The 21,183-nt window shown below is 45.9% G+C and overlaps 1 protein-coding gene across 1 annotated transcript in view; it reads left to right on the plus strand.

Moving 5' to 3' along the window:
• The window catches only part of Sorl1 (sortilin related receptor 1), a 159,350-nt gene that overhangs the window by 49,504 nt on the left and 88,663 nt on the right, over positions 1-21,183 (plus strand). The window contains exons 7-12 of the mRNA XM_075966276.1: positions 4,609-4,710; positions 5,693-5,862; positions 8,936-9,128; positions 12,457-12,574; positions 12,855-12,928; positions 16,618-16,706. Coding sequence (XP_075822391.1) covers positions 4,609-4,710; positions 5,693-5,862; positions 8,936-9,128; positions 12,457-12,574; positions 12,855-12,928; positions 16,618-16,706 — 746 coding nt within the window. The remainder of the gene's footprint in view (positions 1-4,608; positions 4,711-5,692; positions 5,863-8,935; positions 9,129-12,456; positions 12,575-12,854; positions 12,929-16,617; positions 16,707-21,183) is intronic.

Raw genomic sequence — 21,183 nt, forward strand, 5'->3', positions numbered from 1 at the left:
TGCACTGACCACCGTCTGCTCCACAGAGAAGCTTCTCTGGTGCAAGTTTGAGAGCTTCACTCATCTATGGGTGTAGAATAACTATTTGGAGGACAGTTTGATACTGTGTCCACTTAGCAAAATAATAGTAGTAGGCTTGCCCCTGTGGCCCCTGAGCATCCCAGCTGTGGGGTCTTGGTCAGGTTCACAGTACCGGGCAAGTATTTCCTCTATGGTACAGTTCTCTTAAATCCAGAAAGCTGTTGGTTATCCCCATAGCATCCATCCCACCATTTCACCTATAGGCATTTCTTGCCATGTTGTAGCTCATGGCTGGGTGAGACTGTTGGTGGCTTATTTAGCAGCCTTATTTAGTTCCTTCTAGTACTGTGAAAACTAGCTAGCTTGTCGCGATTTATCTGCTTTATTTACGGCTGCTTGTTTTTCTTAGACGAGGTATCTCTCTGTCACTCAGGTTGGTCTCTTAACTCCTAGGCTCCAGGGTGATTCTTTTGCTTCAGCCTCCTGAGCAGCTGGGATGTACTAATCAGATTAATGTTTTCACCAGGACCAAGTACAGGAAGGAAGGAAACAATTTAAAAGAGAAAGGTTTGTTTTGACTTGGGGTTTCAGAGCTTTCAGTGCCTAACAGTGAGGAGGGCGGGGCCTGGCATGGCAGCTCACTTCATGGTGCCCAGAAGATGAGAGAAGCCTACACTAGCTGGCTTCTTCCTTTCTCTTTTTATTCTGCTAGGTCCCTAGCCAGCCTGGGGACAGTGCCTCTCTGTGTTCAGAGCTGATCGTTTCCCCTTTGTTAGTCCTTTCTGGAAATGCTCCACAGACACACCCAGGAGCATGCTTTCCTAATTCCTAGGTATTTTTTTTTTACTTTTTTTTGTTTCTGACTTTTCAAGACAGAGCTTCTCTGTGTAGCCCTGGTTGTCCTGTAACTCTGTCTGTAGACCAGGCTGGCCTTACACTCAGCAGAGATCTACCTGCCTCTGCCTCCCAAGTGCTGGAATTAAAGGTGGGCACCACCATCTCTGATCCCAGGTGTTTCTTCATGCAATCAAATTGATAGGACTATTCATCCATAGCAGGAGAGGCCTGGGCTCTGTGTTGGGTTCCTGTGTTCTATGACTGATGCTTCTTGGAAGGAGCCACAGTGATGGTTCGCTGAAGGTTTGTCCTTGTTCCGGCGGCAAATGCAACATTGACGGCTGCAGCCTACACTCAGGTGCCTCCTGGCTTTTGTCCTCACGTCACCACACTCCTTGGGAGGCCTCTTGCTGTCTACCAGTCATCTCTAGCTAAACTACTATGAGATTTAGAGCTGACAAACTCATTGAAGCATCCTTTGGCCTTTGTGGCTGAGTATATGCCATTTCTTAGTTCCTCCTTGATTGTTCATTAGTTTTTTGCTTTGACATCATCTCAAATACAAGCTGAAATCCACATCATTTGATCATCAGAAGTAAAAATGCAAAACTTAAAAAAAACCCACTCTCTATAAAGCATCAAATTCTATCCCACTCACCCAGATTAATACATTTAAACAAGTCCTAGCTGTTGTATATGTTGATAGGTCTAGTAACGATTTCAGCTTTTCAGGAGATCAATCCAGAATGAAAATTTTACAAGCTGAGTATGTTGGTTCATGCCTGTAACCCCAGCACTTAGGAGATACTAGCAGGAGGGTCGGGGGTTCAAGGCTGTCTGTCCTCAACTATATAGCATGTTCAAGGCCAGCCTGGGCTACGTGAGCTCTTGTCTTAGAAAAAAAAATCTGTTTTTTTTTTAAATTTATTCATTTAAACTGGGCGATGGTGGTGCACGCCTTTAATCCCAGTACTTGGGAGGTGGAGACAGGTGGATCTCTGTGAGTTAGAGACCAGCCTGGTCTACAGAGTGAGTTCTAGGACAGGTTCCAAATCTACAGAGAAGCCCTGTTTTGAAAAACAAAAAAACAAAAACAAACAAACAAAACAAAACAAAAAACTTACCCATCTTCTTAGAAGATGCCCTTCAAATGGTGTGCGATTGCAGAAGAGGTAGGATGCACGGTGTGCTGTATTAGAGAGTTCTCTGGAAATCATCTCAGTGCCTATCAGAAACTGAGAAACGGAAAGCTGGCTGAGGTACATGATTCAGGAAGAAAGGCTGAGCTGTGGGTTGGCAAGATTTACAAGCTGTTTTTATGAAGAAGGTGCTCAGTAGTTTCTCTCTTGTGAGCCAGTTTGTGTGTGTGCAAAACACTGGATTGCACACATCAGTTTAGAATTGTATTGGGCCACTGATAACAGATTAGATATCAAAGTGACAACCAAGATGGGCGTTTTGTCCCCTTCCCATGCTGCCTTAGGTAGATAAGCAAGCTAAGGCTAGGGTTATGATTGTGTCTTTCCATTCCACCATCCTATGGAGTGATTCCAATTCTTAACACGCCCTCACTAGCCTTTGAGTCTTTACCCAGTTAGGAAGACTAGGGGAAACCAGAATGGCCAAAATGGTAGAGGTACCAGCTGATTGGTGCTTTAAGTAGTTTCCCCTAAAGCCGGCACAATATCCTCTTTGCATCTTATTAGACAGAGCTTGGCTCTGTGGGTATAGCTGATGAGGAGAGCATAAAGACTAGAGACCTTTAGTCTGGGCTGCAGTCAGGGCCCTGTTCAGGAGGGAAGAAGGGAGGCTGGTTGGGGGACAGCAGTCTTGTCACTACATCAAGATGCTTGTGTGTGATAGTGCAGGTGCGTAGAGCTGTCTGCTTGTGTCCTTGCCGTGGACACTCTGCAAGGTTGCATGGGAAGAGGGAAGGGCAGTGAGATCAGAGCTCCCACTCTCCATTTTACTCTTATACTGATTTGTACTGTTAAATTTTTCCATGGGGCTTACTAATAGCAGTTAAAAAAAAAGACCAACTCACAAAACCCCGTGGCTTATTAGGAAGAGCCTCCGAGCCTGACAATGCCCTGCACAGTCGGTAGTGTGTCATGATTTAATTGGCAATATTTTTCTTGATAGCCATAAAGCAATGCAGTGATGCTCTCAGAATACCTTAGGGTAAGCCAGTACCATCTCAGCTTAGGAATAATCCTCTCAGAAGCAGGAAAAGGGCGCCTTTTGAGACTCTGAAAAAAAAATTGATATAGTGGTCTGTGATTTTGTATTTATGGGGTAAGAGTGCCATGCATGTATGTGTGTGTGTGTGTGTGTGTTTATGTGTGTATTTGTATAGATTTTATAGCTATATATTCCCCCAGACTCCTAAGTCACTTTGCAAATGATTATTGAAAGTGTTTCTTGGTTTCTTTTTCTTTATTTTTTAAATAAAATAAAGTTCCTTAAGCTCTCTCATCTTCTTCCTACTTTCAAGACTACACACAGGTTCATGCACACATGTGCGTGAATGCAATACACACACACTTCAGATTACACATACGAGAGAAAAACGTGGTATTTGTCTTTCTGAGTTAGGCTTACCTTCAGTTGTATACATTCCCCTACAAGTGTCATGACTTCATTGTTCTATCTAGGCTGGTTCTATTTCTTAGCTATTGTGGTTTAAACTTGGTTGTGCAAGGATTTCTGTGGTATGCTGACTTAGAGTCCTTTGGATATATACTCAGGAGTGGCTTAGCTGGGCCAGAGGAGGTTTTATGTTTAAGTCTTGAGGAACCTCCACACTGACTTTTATAGTTGGCTGTCCAGTTTATATTTCTATAATCAGGTGGGCTCTTTCTCCACATACTTGCCAGCCCTCATTGTCGCTGATTTTCTTCATGATAGCCATCTTGGCTGGTGTAAAATAGAATCTCAAAGATGTTTTATTTTCATTTCCCTGATGGCTAAGGACATGGAACACTTTTTAATATATTTATTGGCCTCAGTATTTCTTCTGTTGAAACTTTCAGCTAATGTTGGACCTTTGGTATTGCTGGGAAATATCTTCTTTCAGGGAACAGAGTTTGAAACAGTTGAAAATATAGAACATGCAATATATGTATTTCATGGGTGTATGTATTTGTTGGTAGTCATGAAGATCTTTGTATGCATAGGAACCTTAGCATTTTCATGGCTTAAAACCTCTGCAATGCAACATGGGATATCCAGTTAATACTGAGTTATCCAGTTAATATCTAGTTAATCCAGATAATATTGAGTGTTTTGTAATATCAGTGAATATATATTCTATCAAAAGAACCTACTCGATGGGAACTATTCAGAGATTGGCTCATGGAACCTCCAACGATTCTGCCAAGTCTTGCAAATTGAAGCCTTGTGACTGGATAGCTTTGTGAGCTTTGAATGTTGTGTGGCTGGTCTAACCTGTGCTGCCTGAAAGCTGCAGCCTCTGCTCTGCCTATAGTCCCCGGCTTTCTCCCTTTCTCCTTACTGCTGGCCTTCACTACCCTCCCATGTTCAAATTCTCCTGTCCCTTCTCATCTGATATCCAGAGTGTCTGTGGGCGCTATAGACTGGGTGTCCTGGACTAAACAGCTCAGCTCAGGGCTTATGGTCACAGACTGCGTTGTTTTCAGTGGAATCAGAGGGGTCCGACTTGCTTTCTTTTCTGTGTTTTGAGGGACTGTCATCTGGCACAGCTAATTTTTCTCTCCTCTTCCTTGGCAGCATCTTCCGGGCAGCCAGCAGCAGTCATCTGTCCAGCTCTGGGTCTCCTTTGGCCGGAAGCCTATGAGAGCAGCCCAGTTTGTCACAAAGCATCCTATTAATGTGAGTGAAGTCTCCTGGAAGCGGGGAGGGACAGGACGCTTGTCTCCGAGCATCATGGGACCGTCCTGCTGGCTGAGCACTTTACATTCTCTCTGTGGGCACCCTCCAGAGAAGCCTCTGAAGAGACCTGTTATGCTCTGGGCCTGTTGGTCTGCTTTTGTGCACTTCACTGTCTGAAGTGGAGCTGAATGGGAGTCCTTTTTTCCCCTGCTTTAAGTGGAGAAGAATTGGCAGAGGGATTGGTGCCGGTCAGTGGCCTCATATGCCAGTCCTCAAGCCATGGGAAACATGCCTGACACTCACTTAGTAACCAAATGCTATATTCCTTGCAAATGGCTAAGGTTCCGAAAGGGGATACATTCAGGTTCTACTTTGTAGAAACAGACCAGTTAGAAAGACTGAGAACGGAGTAGAGAAAGTGTACATGTGTTCAGATGACTTCAATGTCAGTGTACATGGAAAGCCAGGAAAGAGCAGGCTGGGTCCTCAGGGTGGTGCCTGCAGTGAGGAGGTTTCCTTGGAAGATGATGATATCAGCAGTTGGTTGATAACTTAGTGGGGTGGGTAACAGGAGTGATGATCAGTTCTTTTTAGTTTCTAAGGGTTCTCTCAGTCTCCTTGGGGGGAAAAAAGAGGAAATGAAACGCGTGTTTATCTATATTATGCCTTGTGCTAATAAAAGGGCTGCTGGAGAAAATGGGGAAGCATCATTACCAAAAAGAGGTTTCTAGGTCATTTATGGAGGTCAGAGGCCCATTCTTTTCTCGTATTTTACCAGCAAGCTCCATGTGCGCACCGGCCATGGACACTTGGAAGAGAAAAAGCCGTTTCCACTTCTTCGTTCTGCTTGAGCCCTGGTCGCTGCCTTTATATCCACTTTCGTCACTGGGACACTTGGAGCCGTTGCTCGCGTGTGTGTATAAAAAGCCCACAGAGATAACTGTGCTTTTAACAATTTGTTTCCTGACTTTGGGTTTCCAAGGAATATTACATCGCCGACGCCTCAGAGGACCAGGTGTTCGTGTGCGTGAGCCACAGCAACAACAGCACTAACCTGTACATCTCAGAGGCAGAGGGGCTGAAGTTCTCCTTGTCCCTGGAGAACGTGCTGTATTACAGCCCAGGAGGGGTTGGCAGTGACACTCTGGTGAGGTAAGGAGTCAGTAAGCTCCTCCCCGTCTTCCTGGGTCAGCAAAGGCCACCAGGCTCTCCTTATCTCAGTGGTTAGCAATGTTAGTGGCACACACGGCTTTGCTTGAGGTGCTCTCCTCGTGAGATCCCATGCCACTCCTGGATCAGCTGTCGTCAGACTGCAATTGGTTTGGTCTGGGGTATGGTCCAGGTTGTCCCAGCGGATTTTTGTGTGCAGCCAAGGCTGAGTGCTGCTGTTCTAGGTGACATTTGGGACCTCAGATGTTCTGTTAACCACTCCCTTGGGTTTTGTGGTCTCTGAGCCGATAGGGAAGAACGGTTGGAAGATACCATCGCTTCAGCGAACACAGGGGCCCTGCTTCCAAGTGACTGATTGACAGCCTCTTTTAGAGGTAATTATTAGCAAAGGCCCTAGTGTCATTTCCACTTTACCCGGCAGTTACAAGTGTGGGGATGTTTTATACCCCTAGTACTGGTGCTTGTTGAGTGCTACCTTCACGGGGGCTCACGGGAACAGTTGAGGCCTCTGGATTTGCCTTTTCTGGGTATGTGGTATACATGGAATCATGCAATGGCATGTGGCCTTCTGTGTCTGGCTTCTAACATGTGTTCAAGGTTCATTCCCATGGGCTGTCCGTTAGCACCCCATTTCTTTAAGTGGGTGAAAGTAGAGTTTACTTGTTTTACTATTTAAAATTCATGCACCATTGTCCCTCGGGCCTTTCAGTGACTTTGGTGCAGTGTCACCCCCCCGCCCCCATCCCGTGCTTTGGAGAGCCCACAGCTGTGGTTACAGAGTGAACAGCACACAGCTGGCTAATGCCTTTTTCCGCTTTCTCCTTTGTCACATATTAGATGAATGTCTTGCGGTAGAGTGGGAGCCCTACCTGGGGAAGACCACCAGGGAAGGAGTGGCCACAGTTATGTCACCATGGGGTTTTTGTACACATAGAGACGACTGCCTTTTCTGTGTGACGGTTTCCTCCTGCGGTGTCTGAGTGTCTCGTCCAGTCGAGATGTTGGAAATAGATTCATGTCAAGAGCGGCAGGCCCGCATCCCGTTCAGCTCTCTTCTTCTCACAGTTTCCCTCAGGGTGGCAGGGCTTCAGATGCGCTGAGTTCAGTGACCTGTTGTCATTTGTGGCTCAGGCTCAGCCAGATGAAATAAGAGGAGGGCGAGTGATCAGATGACGTGGGCAGGCTGGGTTAGAATAAACTGCTTTGAACTGAGCGGGGACAGAAGGTACCGAGGGACTGGCTCTCATTTCCTTAAAGAAACGGTGTGAGAACCCTTAAGAGGTGATCGATCGCTTTGGCTTCTGTGAGTCATGCTTAGAGGAACCTCATGGAACGCCATGGTTAGTTGTAGGACTACTTACTGTAGGAACTAATGTGCTAACCACATGGTAGACCTGTTGGGGCAAACTTAAGAAGGAGCACTTGGCTTAGCTGGTGGGGATGGCTGTCAGGATATAGATTTGGCATAGGGTATGGCTGAAGGGGGATGCTCGTGAATTTCCTGGCAAATTTTATCAATCACAAGATACCCAGTAAAGGAGAGGAGAGGTGCTTTCAAGTGGGCTGGTGAGGGTAAGGTGGAAGAAAATGGACTCTTGGAAGAGAATGCTGATGGGAAGTTTATTGTTCTTGTGCAAGCCAAAGAGGGAATGAGGCATGGGTTGGCTATGAGCAGAGGAGTTGTGAGGTAAAGGCTGACAGGAACTAAACTAAACTAAAACTCCAGGAAGATGGGCTGGGCAAATAACCCAGGCTTGTCTGAGAGAAACCCAGGCCTCCCAGTTGGGCATAGCAAGTAGTAATCTCAGGATGGCTGCAGATTTCAGAGGCAAGAGAATAGAAGTGAATAGCCTAGACGGCCAGAGCCTGTTAGCCCATTCCCTAATAGGGGCCCAAGGAATCCCAGCACAGAGGGTTCCATCTGTACCTCAGTGTGTCTTGGGTACCTTTGCTCACTGTGCCAACCAAGAACAGCTTCATTAGTACACTACTTACTTATCTTCACCTTTCCCGCAGCCATGGTCACTGTGTGTGTCTCCCTGTCTGGGGTGGCCCACCTGTCACCCAGCTCAGAGACACAGCATGGGAAAACACAATCTGTCATCTGCTTTATTGTGCAGCCCATACCTACGAACCCCTGACATAAAGGCCACACTTCAAGTTTTAAAAGCCACTCATGAACCACAGTGACCATTCCTTTCAGATTTGGAATGGGTGTACCATGTTAGTGAAAAGCCCCCTTTCAGTGAGTGAGCCCTTAGCACAGCAGGTAGAGCTTGGGAGACCCTTATTCTTTTGTTAACAAGTGCAGCTTCGGGCTTTGTCGGACCATCCCGGCTGTCTGTGCTGTCGCACTGTGAAGCTGCCGTAGATGCCGCTAGAACTTATGACAGGCAACCCTGTGGTGCTTCATACTAGTCTTTTTACAGACCAGATTAGACTATGAGCCTCAGCGTGGTGACTAGGGCTTGCATGTCTGGCTCAGGGCTTCCCACTTGTCCAGGCTTCTGGAAGCGTTTGGATCAATATTCACAGTGAAGAAATGGATGTGGCTCTGTCAGCTTCTTTATGACATTTTCTACATTCTCAGTGTCCTTTTAGGAGTCACTGGTTGGAGAGCATCCTGGCCTTTAAAAACAAATTTTAAATGGATTTATTTATTTTTCAAGAGCAGGTTATTTCACTATAAAGAAATGAGGCATGGTGCGTGTTACATGGGTGAACCTTGTAAACATGCAAGTGAAAGTAACAAGATATAAAGGGTACTGTATGATTCAGTTTATATGGAATAGCCATACCAGGCAATCCTTAGAGGCAGATCCGTAGAGACAGAAAGCAAATCTGTGGTTGCCAAGGCCTGGGAACCGAAGGGAAAACAGACAGTGCCTGCCAATAATGAAAATGTTCTGGAATTCACGTTGCACAACATTGTGAACATGCTCGATGCCGTGGTATTGTGTGCTTTAAGATGCTTCAATATTATGCTACACATAATGCAAAACGGCAAGCAAATGCCAATCCCGGGTGATGGCTGCTGCTTTTTCTCTGACTGCAGGTATTTTGCAAATGAGCCATTTGCTGACTTTCACCGTGTGGAAGGCTTACAAGGAGTCTACATCGCCACTCTGATTAATGGTTCTATGAATGAGGAGAACATGAGGTCGGTCATCACCTTTGACAAAGGGGGAACCTGGGAATTTCTTCAGGCCCCGGCCTTCACAGGATATGGAGAGAAAATCAATTGTGAGGTACAGTTGCTTTAATCGAGTTTGGCTGTTTTGATACAAAGCAGAAAGCTGTGGACTAGAGTAGTTTTTTATATTCAATATTTACAGGAAGCATGCAGGATGATGGAGCACCTTGCTAATTCCACACGGAGCAAACTTTCATGTGCACATCTGTCCTTTCAGGTCCTCGGCTCCACACCAAGGCATGGTGGGGACTGTGATAAACTCAGAGGGGCACCGTGGGATATTCGAGAGTTTTCTCTGGTGTTTTGGAGAATACATCCAGGGCCTTATACAGGCATGTGTTTCACCACTGAGCTACCCCTTTAGCCCAGTATCTCAAGTTCCATTGTGTTATGAGATGAAGTCTTGCTATGTAGCCCAGGCTGGCCCGGGATTTATTATGTGGCTCTCATTGGCCTTGAACTTGCTCTCTTCTTCCATAAGTCCTTCAGAACTCAGAGGGCTGGGATTATGTCCTTCACTGCCACACCCAGCTTCATTTACAAGTTTTGCAGGAAGGACATGTTACACAACATCTGTTAGACATTACGTTAATTGCTTGGCTAATGAGCTTGAGTTAGTTCACAGCTTCTACGTGAGGGCATAGCGTATTTCTTTGGAGGACATCACATCTCTGGGAAGCTGGAGTTTAGTGAACCAGTTTGATGAAAAACTCAGCGGGAAAATCAGGGCGGGACAGAAGGCGAGAGTGACAGTGTCCTGTGGGATCCCAAAATCTGATAAGTTGTGTTGAGTTGAGCAGGTGCATTTATTCCCTTAGCAGGACTTGGGATTGTTTAATCATGAAATGGACGTGTTTTCTTCCAGCTTGTGTATACAACTGTTTCAAACAGATGCTCTGTTGATAGCACACAAGCGTGCGTGTGGGTGTGTACACACACACATACTCACACACACAGTTTTGTTAATTCTAAGAGACACATGATGGTATTATGTTTCTTCTGTTTTGGAACTACTATAAAAAATGACAATACCAATTTCATTTGAAACCTACAATATTTAAGAACGAGGATAGTGTTCCCTGCCTTACGTGCCTATATGAAAAGCTAAGAGTTTTAAAACATTTCTTGGTCCCATTAAGTGTTCCCATGAGTTGATTCTTGTGTTCCCTGGTCTCCTGGGATACCCCTACACTTGTATTTCTTTTTCTCCTGAGGGATTCAGCAGTCAGGAAAACTAGAAAAAGAAATTAGTGTTAATTTTTCATGCAACCATATTTAGTTAGTTGTCCAATCTTTTGGATTTTTGAATTGCTGTTCATGGTAAGCTATGGTGTCTCTCTGTGTTTCTTAACTGTATTCCTACTTTTGGGAAAATTCTCCGGAGACTCTTGACTTAGAAGGTACTTAGCAATTTTTCTTCTTTTTTGGTCACAAGTCTTGATATACGACATGAAATCTAACTATGGAAAGAGGAGGGCTATAAACAGACATGGGGAAACACCTATCCAGTTCCCTTCCTCAGTTTTTAGGATCTTAGAAGCTTGGCCTGTCTTGGTTAGAAGCTTTGTTTAGGCAATGTTTACATGCCATGGGGGCACGAGCTTGGTCAAGCGGATTCAGTGGTCTTCTTATTTCTCAGACTTGTGACTGTAGGGTTCTCAATCAGCTCTTAGTTTCTGATTCTTTGTTTAGGTGGTGGTTGGGTCCCTCTCCTTTGCTGTGACAAAAAGCTAATAAGGAACAACTTAGGAAGAAAGGGGTGGAGAGTTTGAGGCTACCACCCGTCATGGTGGGAAAGGCTCAATGCTGGTGCCTAGCTTGCTTTTACCTTTATCCCTTTCTATTCAGGTAGGGACCTCTGAGCATGGGATGGTGCTGCCTCAGTCAGGGTGGGTCTTCCCTCTGCAGCTTAACCTCTGTGGAAACACCCTCACACACACACACACCCAGAGGGGTATCTTCTGGGTGAATTTGGGTCCAATCAAATTGACAATGAGCTTTAACCACCATAGGTGGTATATTAGCTTTTGGTCACCATTACAAAGTGATCAAGAATATCGGTTTGTGAGGCAGAAAAGACTGCGTTTTGGCCTAAGATTTCAGGGGAATCAGGAGTTTTTGTCTGAGCTTGCGTGGTTTGTTGTTTTGGGCCAGTGGCAAGGCTGGGCATTACAGAGACAGTATGTGGTGGAATAAGTTTTCTTGACATGGCAGGCAGGAAATGGATAGGAGAAACCCAAAGAGGAAGGGGCCAACGTCCCCACGTCCCCTTCAAAGGCACACCTAATGACATAACTTCTTGCACTAGGCTCCCCCTCCTAAAGATTCTGCCACTTCCCAGAAGTACCAAAATCTTGTGACCAAATCCTTAGAACAAGACCCTTGAGACATATTTCAGTCCAAGCCACTGTAGGTAGAGAAAATAATATACAGTGCTACATATGATTAAAATGTGGACAGAAGGATCCAGAAACACTTCTAAGGATGGACCTCCTTGTAGGTAAAGCAACAGGAATGAAAAGAGGAAGTGGGCAAGGAAAAATTCTTCCAGCCAACCTGATTTCCCCCTGTTTTTAATTGGCCAAACTGGGAAGCTGGCAAGATTGGTTTGCTAGAAGGATCTTTTTGGTGTGTGATTAAAAGAAGTAGATTGAACATCCTTGTCAGCATTTTACCTGAGCCGTGAACACAGACAGACAGAGTTCCCCTGTTTTGATCACTGATATGCTGGAAATATCTGGACATCATTTTTCTGGCCAGGGGCATGAGGCAGAAGCATTGTGGTGGTCTGTAGAACCGTCAGTGTCTGCACACACATGTAGTAGGGAAGCCAGCTCCCATGACACTAAAGGCTGCATCTTTTGCAAATGTGGGAGATGCCTTTCAGGCTTCCACATGACCCCTAGGGTGTTCGTATCTCATCTGTTACACATCTGGCCTTGTACCAATGAGACTTTGCGGCCTTTGATTCTTTTCTTCTAACAAAACTTCTTGAATCATTTTTGAGACCCATCTGCTCTGACTCAGAAAGCCAACACATTTCACTTCTCTTTGTTTCTGAGTTCCCGGGAAGGGTCCCTTGGTGACCCCAGCAGTGGAGTGCCTTCCTTCTCTATTGAGTTGGCGTTGGTTTGTGATTGTTATTCCTGGGAGTCTTGGGACTTCAAGTTATTCTTCTCTTTTCTTTAGTGGTAGACATTTATGTTGGTTCGGAAGATGCGCTCTGTCTAGGGAGGTTTGGAGATCACTGGGTTGTAAGTGTTTTCTTCTGGGCCAGACCTTCTTCTGGGTCTTGCTGTGGGGTCCTCGGATAGACTTTTGGGTTTGAGGGAGTCCTAGGCATGTGCTATGTGCTGATCTCATCTGGAAATTTCCTTCTAAAGCTTTCCCAGGGCTGTTCCCTCCACCTGGCCCAGCGTCTCAGTCAGCTGCTCAACCTCCAACTCCGGAGGATGCCTATCCTGTCCAAGGAGTCAGCCCCCGGCCTCATCATTGCCACTGGTAAGTGTGCACTGCCTGCTGTCAGGGGAGCTTTGGTGAGCTGGTTGTGTGCAGCTAGAGTTATAGTGGTCATCCACACCTCCAGCAGTGACTGCTCCTCACCACTCGAAGCCTCCAGCAGTGACTGCTCCTCACCACTCGAAGCCTCCAGCAGTGACTGCTCCTCACCACTCGAAGCCGTTATCTTAGTGACTAGCCACTACTCGGGATGTCTGGCGGGGCCAGATGTATTTCTGGCATGTTCTTACACGAAGAGTCATTCTTCCCTTTTGTGTTTCAGGCTCAGTGGGAAAGAACTTGGCCAGCAAGACCAATGTGTACATCTCTAGCAGTGCCGGAGCCAGGTGGAGAGAGGTCAGTTTCTGGTCCCAGGGCTCTTCCAAGCGTGAGCACATGGATCGTGCACCAACATTGCAGAATCCCAGGGCCCCACAGAAGTGCTAGCCACACTCCTGTGTATTCACACCCTTTAATGAGCTCATGAGTTTTGCCAAAATATCACTTTAAATAAAAAACAGACTTTTCCAATTTTTATTAGAAACAACTGTGACCAAGTTTTCCAGGATTATGCAGTCCATGGAAAGGAAGTACAGTATCTGCTTTGATTACTACTTCAGCCCTGGGCTGTAACAGTGTCTGGCATTGAGAAAATGTCAGTGATATTTGGCGAATGTGTCAGGAATCACAATGCAGTTGTGGTGGGCCTGACATTGCTGATCTCTGAGCCATGCTGGCTGGGTACCTTGTCTTCCCCACGCTGTGTGAGGAATTCATTTTTCTGTCTTAACACTGTCTAACCCATTTGAATCCTGAGCACTGGCCTTGCCCATTCTCAGGGGTCAGCTAGTTCTCTAGCGCGAGTCACTACTTAGGCTGTGGCCTCGGACGTTAGAGAGTTCCCAAACTTGGACAGAAGTCTTTTGGCCTCCTGTAATTTAGAGAGCCAAAGGAATTCCAAGTGGTGTCATTCTGTAGGGACTGGGTCCATGCTGACCCTGGGATGGTCCCTGACGTCCTCAGCAGATGACTGCACAGGAATTTGTGGAGCATCAGGTCTGAGTCGTACGGCTGTCTTGAAGAGTCAGCAAGCGATAATGTTACAGTCTGGCTCTGGGTACTTTGTAAACATTGCTCTAAGTCTTCCCTCATATGTGGCCCAGACTTATCATCATCATTCTACGTGAGAGATGGAGGACACAGACATTCTGTGGTGTGTGTGTGTGTGTGTGTGTGTGTGTGTGTGAGAGAGAGAGAGAGAGAGAGAGAGAGAGAGAGAGAGAGAGAGAGAGAGAAAGTCTGTATGTACATGTGTATGTGTATGTATGAGAGAGTACATGTGTTCGTATGCATACAAGTTAAGGCTTCTACCCAGAATGGTAGAAAATACAAGATAAAGGAAGTGATCAGGACATAGTGGTCAAAGAAGAGTTCAAGGTTTGGAATTTCCAGGTTGTCCTTGTCTTGTCCCATGGGAAAGACGGAACAGCTGCTTCCCTGGGCCACAGAGCTGTTGCTTCCTTTGGAGTGGGATGTCCTCTCATCATCAACAGAGAGGCCTGCGGGCTTTTAGTACCTTCTGGTGCTGGTGACAACAGGGACGGGAACATCTGCAAGTGATTTCCTCTGGGTAGAGAGCCTCGTCTTGCTCCTCCTCCGGGGGAGCAGCGTTGCCTGGCTGTTGCCAGGGCAGCTGTGTGAGACTCTCTCCAGGCATATGTAATACCTGCCAGGAAGTAGTCAGCACCCACGAGACCTTGTTTTGGGAACTAGCAGAGAAGTAACTGGAGGCAGGAGGCGGAGACTACCTGTGAGGTACCATCAGTCCCTGGGGGTGGCCTTCCCCACAGAGGCCCCATGTGGGATGTGCATCAGTCATCTCCTACACTGGGGGATGAACGATACAGGTGACAGATCGCTGCAGGGAACACAAGTGACCTTGATTCTGCTTGCCCTCCAACTAGCTAGTCATGCAAATTCTCTGATCCCTACAGTTCTTTCTTCCTCTTTTTTCTATAACAAATTTATTGAGAACTGTAAGCTACAGCAAATCTGTTAAAGTGTTCAGTTTGATAAGCTCCATCCTTCATCTTCACAAACTCAAATATCAAACATCACCCTAAGTATTTTTGGATCCTCTTATAAAGCACGTTCCTCTCTCCACCCTCATCATGGTCTGCATCCACCTCTAGATATTGTTGCATGTCTATATAAGCACTGTTCTATAGATACAAAGTTTATTCTAATTTCCTGAGTTCTAGCTCTCATGAGAATTTGAAGTTCATCCACTAGTCTTCGTTACCTGTGGCTTTTTCCTGTTTACGGTTGAGTTTTGTCCCCGCTATAGGGATAACAGTGGCTTTTGTTTATCCAATCAAATCTTAATTGTTCTACCTATTTGTCCATCCTTGGAACAATCGAGCTGTTTTAATTTCCAATATTATTTTCTCATATTGTATGTGTGTTCCGTAGTTTTAAGCTGTGTTTGCACATGTGATTCATTCAGAGTAAATTTCTAAATATGTCATAAGAGGAAGGTTGCCACTCCATTTCTTCATATTTTATCTGATTGAACCACTTTTGGGCTTCTCCCTTACTATCCATTTTATGCATTTCTTGAGAAGACTTCTCTTTCTCCTCTTGAGTTGCTCCGGTATCTCTTTGAGAATCTGCCTGTCATATATATGTGGGGATATTTTAGGGCTTTCTGTTTTGTTCCATTGAGCTAAGTGTCTGTTTTTTACCACTACCATATTGTCTTGATTACCAAAGCCTTATAGCAAGTGTTGGAATCAATTAGGGTAAGTCCGTTGCTTATTTTCAAAATTGCTCTCATTATTCAAGTCCTTTGTGCTTCCACAGACCCTGTCAGTCTTGCTAGACTTTCACTGGAACGCATTAAACACGTCGGTCACTTTCAGGGTAGGCTGACCCGTTAAGAGCATTGAGTTTCTTGATCTACAACTGTAGTCGATTTCTCCATGTCTTTTTAAATTTTTCTTCCTATCTGTAAGTGTCTAATGTAAAAGTCTTGTGTGCCATTTCTTTAGGCTTCTGAGGCTGGAACTCATGGTTTTACTGTCTCTGGCTCCTGAGTGCTGGGATTACAAGCATGTGCCACCACCCTGACTTGGTCTTTCTTTTTTCTTAATTCAATGGGGATTGAATCCAGGGTCTTACACATACTAGGCAAGTAGTCCACTAAGCTACAACCTAAGCAATATCAATATATGTGTATTATTCTTAGATATTTAAACTAGGTATTACTGCAAAAGGAATTTTCCTTTAAGTTTATTCTTAGATTTTTTATTTTATTCTATTTTTATTTTTTTATTTTGTAGTGTGAGGATGAAGCCTAAGGCTTCGCGCATCTTAGGCAAGTTCTCTCTCTCTCTCTCTCTCTCTCTCTCTCTCTCTCTGATAGTCTAAAGTCTGGAATATGAGAGCTTACCTTTGTTGGATCCTAGGATTGTGAGGTGCGGATGAAAAGGTGCTTAAGGACCTGTTCTGAAAACTGGAAGCTGCATTCTAGTGGTTGCCATTGCTGTGGTGTGTGTCTGCTTGTGTGTGCATGTGTGTGAGTAAGTGTGGTGTGTGCGTGTGGGTGGGATGAGTGCATGTGTGTATGGGTGCATGTGTATGTGAGTAAATGTGTGTGCACGTGTGTGGGTGAGTGTGTGTGTGTGTGGGTGTGTGTGCATGTCTGTGGGTAAATGTGTGTGCATGTGTGTGGGTGAGTGAGTGTGTGTGTGCATGTGTGTGAGTGCGTTTGTGTGGGTGTGTGCATGTCTGTGGGTAAATGTGTGTGCATGTATGTGTGTGTGCATGTTTGTGGGTGAGTATGTGTGCACGTGTGTGTGTGTGCACATGTGTGGGTGAGTGCGTGTGTGGGGGTGCGTGTGCATGTCTGTGGGTAAATGTGTGTGCATGTGTGTGGGTGAGTGCGTGTGTGTGTGTGCATGTATGTGGGTGAGTGCATGGGCATGGTTTCTATATTCACCTCTGCAGCAATGCATCACCTCTGGTTTTTTTTCTTTTCTTATCAGGCCCTTCCTGGACCTCATTACTATACGTGGGGGGACCATGGAGGCATAATCATGGCTATTGCCCAGGGCATGGAGACCAACGAACTGAAGTAAGTGCTGTGGTTGTTCCCCTTGCCCTCCTTCTCCTTCTTTTCTTCCTCCTCTTCTTTTCTAAAAACCGAAGTCTTTTCTACCCTTCTCTCTGCTTCTTTCTTCCCTCCTTTTTTTTCCCAGGTAAGATATAACTGTAGCCTAACCCATGCTGTCTTGAAACTTACTATGTAACTCTAGTTGGTGTAGAACTTGTAATCCTCCTGTCTCAGCCTCCCAAATGCTGGGATTATAGGCATCAGTTACTGTGTCTTGCCTATTCCTTTTCTTTTGACATCAAACTGTTCTCCCAACCTGGGGTCTGTGATGACCGTTGGGTTCTCTTTGGAGTATTAGGTTCTTGACAGAGAACTTGAGACCTCTGGAGATCATTTCAGCTTTCCATGTCTATGAAATAACTGCTCCCTTCTGTCCTAAAGGGGGCTACGAGAAACAAGTGATATGATATTTATTTCTTTGAGTAACAATTTAAAAACCATCTGCATTCCTTCTTTTAACAAATTATTTTGGGTTAACTTACAAAGTCAAGGATCTCATTGTGGTATTATTTATTTATTTATTTGAATATATGTGACATTATTTTTATTTCTTTCGCTCAATTATTCCCTCCCTTCTATCCTGTTGTCCCCTTCTCCTCTCTAGCTGCTTCTCTTCCTTCCCTCAGGTAGTTCCCCGTTCTGCTTTCTTATCACATGTAACTAGAGAGTTTTGAACATGTCTTTGCTTTGTAGAAGTGGCTGATCCAAAGGTTTGTACGTAGACTGGCCAGTCGTTAAATGATAGGCAATGATAAGGAGAATAGTAAGTGCACTTGGTAACCAGATGACTTCTGCTAGGCTACATTTAGTCTTGGGGCCTGTGGTAGATGGAGCTGTAAGGGATATTAGGGGTTAACTGCTTACAGATGGGGAAACTGAGGCTCTGCCAGGGGAAGTAACCATTAGCGAATGATAGAGTCTTATGGATAGTTGGCCTTGAATGATGTCTAAGAAGAAAACAAAGTGTCAGGAGTTTGTAGCTTCTCCCCCAGTAAGGCTTGATTTTACCCCGGATCATTTCTTTGCCTGCCTTCACGAAGCTATTGAACCAGAGCTACCATTGGAAAGGACAGACTGGCCCTCGTTTCTGCTTGCTTTCTACCTGAACCCTTCAGCTAGATGATTGCAGGAGGCAGAGCGGGTCTCTGAAATTACATCGTGCAGTGGAAGGAAGCAGGCTTCCCTTGCCTTTGCTCCTTTTAGAACTGGCCAGGAGCAAGACGTGGGTGCTTGGAAAAGGAGATTTTGACAGATGGTGTCCTCTGTGTTTTAGCGGACATGTACTGAACCTTCAAGAGTCAGAGAGAAGCAGAGATCTGGGTCTTCGCTTTCCTCTTGGCTGTTCTTGGCCTTCGGAGGCATAGGGCAGCTGTGTCTCCAGAGCAGCGCTTCTCAAAATGTGGGTCAGGACCCCCTTGCGGGGAATCAAATGATCCTCTCACAGGGGTCACTTAAGACCATTGGAAAAAAACCCAGAATTTTATATTATGATTCATAACAGTAGCAACGTTACACCTATGATGTAACAACAAAATAATTTTATGGTTGGTGGTCCCCACAACTTGAGGAACTGTATTAAAGGGTCACAGTGTAGGAAGGTTGAGAACCACTGCTCTAGAGCCTAGAGTTAAGGCGCGCTCTGCTTGTATATGTTGCTCCTCATCCATTTTCAGGGAGCTTTTGCTCAGAGGATGACATCCATGGAGAGTGCATCCCACGTATCTGCTGGTGTTTATGTGTTTAGTCATTTAACTCACACCTCACACACTGAGCAAGTGATAGTTATGCCAGGTACTGTACATCTGAAGACGAACAGGATGTTGTGGTCTCCCCCACCCCCGCAAACATTTCACCCTCTAGCTGTAAGGTAGGCGAGGAGGTGAAAACATGCTGTGTGAGGAAGGCTCACGGGGCCAGGCCTTGGTTTCCTGGGCAGAGACTGCATTCTTTGCACCGTTTCAGTTTTCAGATCTTGGAGTCGGTTCTCAATCTTCCTTGTTTAACTTCTCCACAGATTCCATTAGCATTCCGAGCTGGCTCCTCTGAAGGAGCTGGTGTGATTTTAGTCCTCTTACACCATCTGTCGGTGCATATGTGCCCAGGGAACGCAGTGTCATTCCGCACTAGCTGCAGCCAAACATGGCCAGAAAAATAAACCTGCTAACAGAGAGCCATCAGGCCCTCCCCAGGCGTTTCATAATGGCTGTGCGGTTTGTGGGTGGTGGGCATCGTGGACACAATAGTGTCTTTCTGTTTGCGCAGGTCATTTGGAAGCGTCTGCAAAGCATGTGTCAAATAAAGCATATGCAAGCAGGAAAATAGGGGCTGACCTCCTCTTGACAGGTACATGTGTCCTGAGTACCAGCCTGCGCTTGGCCGGGATCTGTGTAGTCACATGGCATTGTCTGGATCTGTTGTTCTCAGAGACGTTTGCTCCTCCTTCTGCTGTTCTGAAAAGCAGGGAACAATGGTGAAGTTAGTCTAGAGCCTCCAAAGACAGCAGTGACTCCTTGTGCTGGGCGGACGTGAGTGGGGCTGTGTGCTACGCTTTGGGCTGTTATGGAGAATACCCCAAAGAAACAAGGCACAGAAGGAAGAGTTTGTTTTGGGGTTCAGTGTCCCACTTGGCTGCTCCCTTGCCTTTGGGAGGCGAAGCAGGATCAGCATGTCAGGGAGCACGTGGCTGAGCAGAGCTAACCAGCAGGAAGGGCAGGCTGACCAGGTGTAGCTTTCCAGGGCATGCCCTGGGGACCTCTTTCCTCCAGCTAAGCTCCACCACGTACTTCCTACCACCACCCTATAGTGCCATCATGGTGTGAGCCCACCAAGGGATTAAAGACAGAGCCCTCGTGATGTGGTCACCTCTCAGAGATGGACTCCATCATTAGGTCACCAAGCCATCCCACCCATGTGGACAAACTGGCCTAGGGCACTAGGCCTCTGCTCAGTCTACGCTCCCCAGCCATAGCAACCTCTCTGTCCTTTGAGCCTCAGAATTTCTAGGCTGTCCTGTTAATTTGGATTGTTTGTGTTCTGACTTCCTGTGTGTTTTAGTTCCTTTTCACTACATGCCTGGATTCTTCAGCTCATTAGTAAGACTTTTGGAGGGTTGTATTCCTAGCATGGGCAAGTTAATGGGCACTTAGCAAATATTTGATCGATCAATAAATAGGTCATGCATACTTGAGCATCTGAGATTGCTTTTTTTTTCTTTCCTTTTTTTAAACACTGATTTATAAAACGGGAAGGAATCTGGGTAGGGTGCTATTTGCACAGCTCCAAGGGAGACCGCTGCTGTTGTGTTCTTTGTAAAGGACAACCCCTGAGCCACGGGGATGGGGGCCTTCCTGGACCTGTGAAGCCTGGCAGCCAGAGAGAAGAGTCAATCCACCCTCCTTATCTTCTTCAGGAGGACATGGGATGATTGGTGGGAGTTAGCACCCACACTGGAACATGAACAGATTTCTGCTAGGAATCATTTCAGGTCAATTACACAAACATTTGTTGAACATCTACAGTGAGCCAGATGTTGTGCTAGACACCAGTGGTGGGCTGCCTGTGCCCATGGGAGGAAGTCTGAGTCGGCTGGAGAGCCTGGGAGGAGGAGCACCATGTATCTAAAGGATGTGATCCCTCACCTTTAAACATTTTATCCTTTAGATGTAATAGAGTAGAGTCTGGAATTCTAGTCAGGAGGCAGAGGTAGTGGAGATGGGAGCACTGGTTAAAGACAGAAAGACAACTTTGTGGGTATTTGCTACCCCACCCCTGGGTGGTTCATTTTCTATTTCCGTGGCATTCTTCCTCTGCTTAGCACAATAACTAAGATTCCTCTGTTTGCCTTCTGCCTTGCTTCTCCATTGAGACCTTTACTTTTGTTAGTGTTAATTGAAATGGAGAACAAGGAGTGGATCGCTTTGGTTGGCTTTTGTGTCTGCTTGTCTGAGTGAGCAAAGAGCCCAGGGGCTGGGGATTCACTTACACATCCGTTCAGCGTGCTTCCCCAGGAACCTGCCTGGAGGATACTGAGGAGCGGTTTCCATTTCTTAAGGATGCTCAACACCATGCAGAGGACAGGCTGTTGGGTTTTGCACCCCAACCGGAAGAGATCCCTGCACAAGTTGGTCAGCAGGATCCCGAGGGATGAGATCAGTTTCCGTTTCTCCTTGGCAGTTCGCCTGTCAGATTGATGAGATGTTGATAGTTGTTAATATTTTGGACTTGCCCCAAAGTATTTTTTCTGTAAGGCGATCTTCCAGTTTCACAGGGCTTCCCTCTGGGAATCCCCCAAGCCCCTGCAGAGGCTGCGTGCAGCCATGTAGCTGTCTTTTCTGGACCTGTGTTCTGGAGGCAGCCTCATGGCTAGAGTGTAGGAAGCTGTAGTGGCTTCTTCCACAGCTTCTAAACCATTGGCTCCAGTGCCAGGATGGTGCAGATA

This window comes from Microtus pennsylvanicus, chromosome 3, assembly GCF_037038515.1.
Source record: "Microtus pennsylvanicus isolate mMicPen1 chromosome 3, mMicPen1.hap1, whole genome shotgun sequence".
Taxonomy (NCBI): Eukaryota; Metazoa; Chordata; class Mammalia; order Rodentia; family Cricetidae; genus Microtus; species Microtus pennsylvanicus.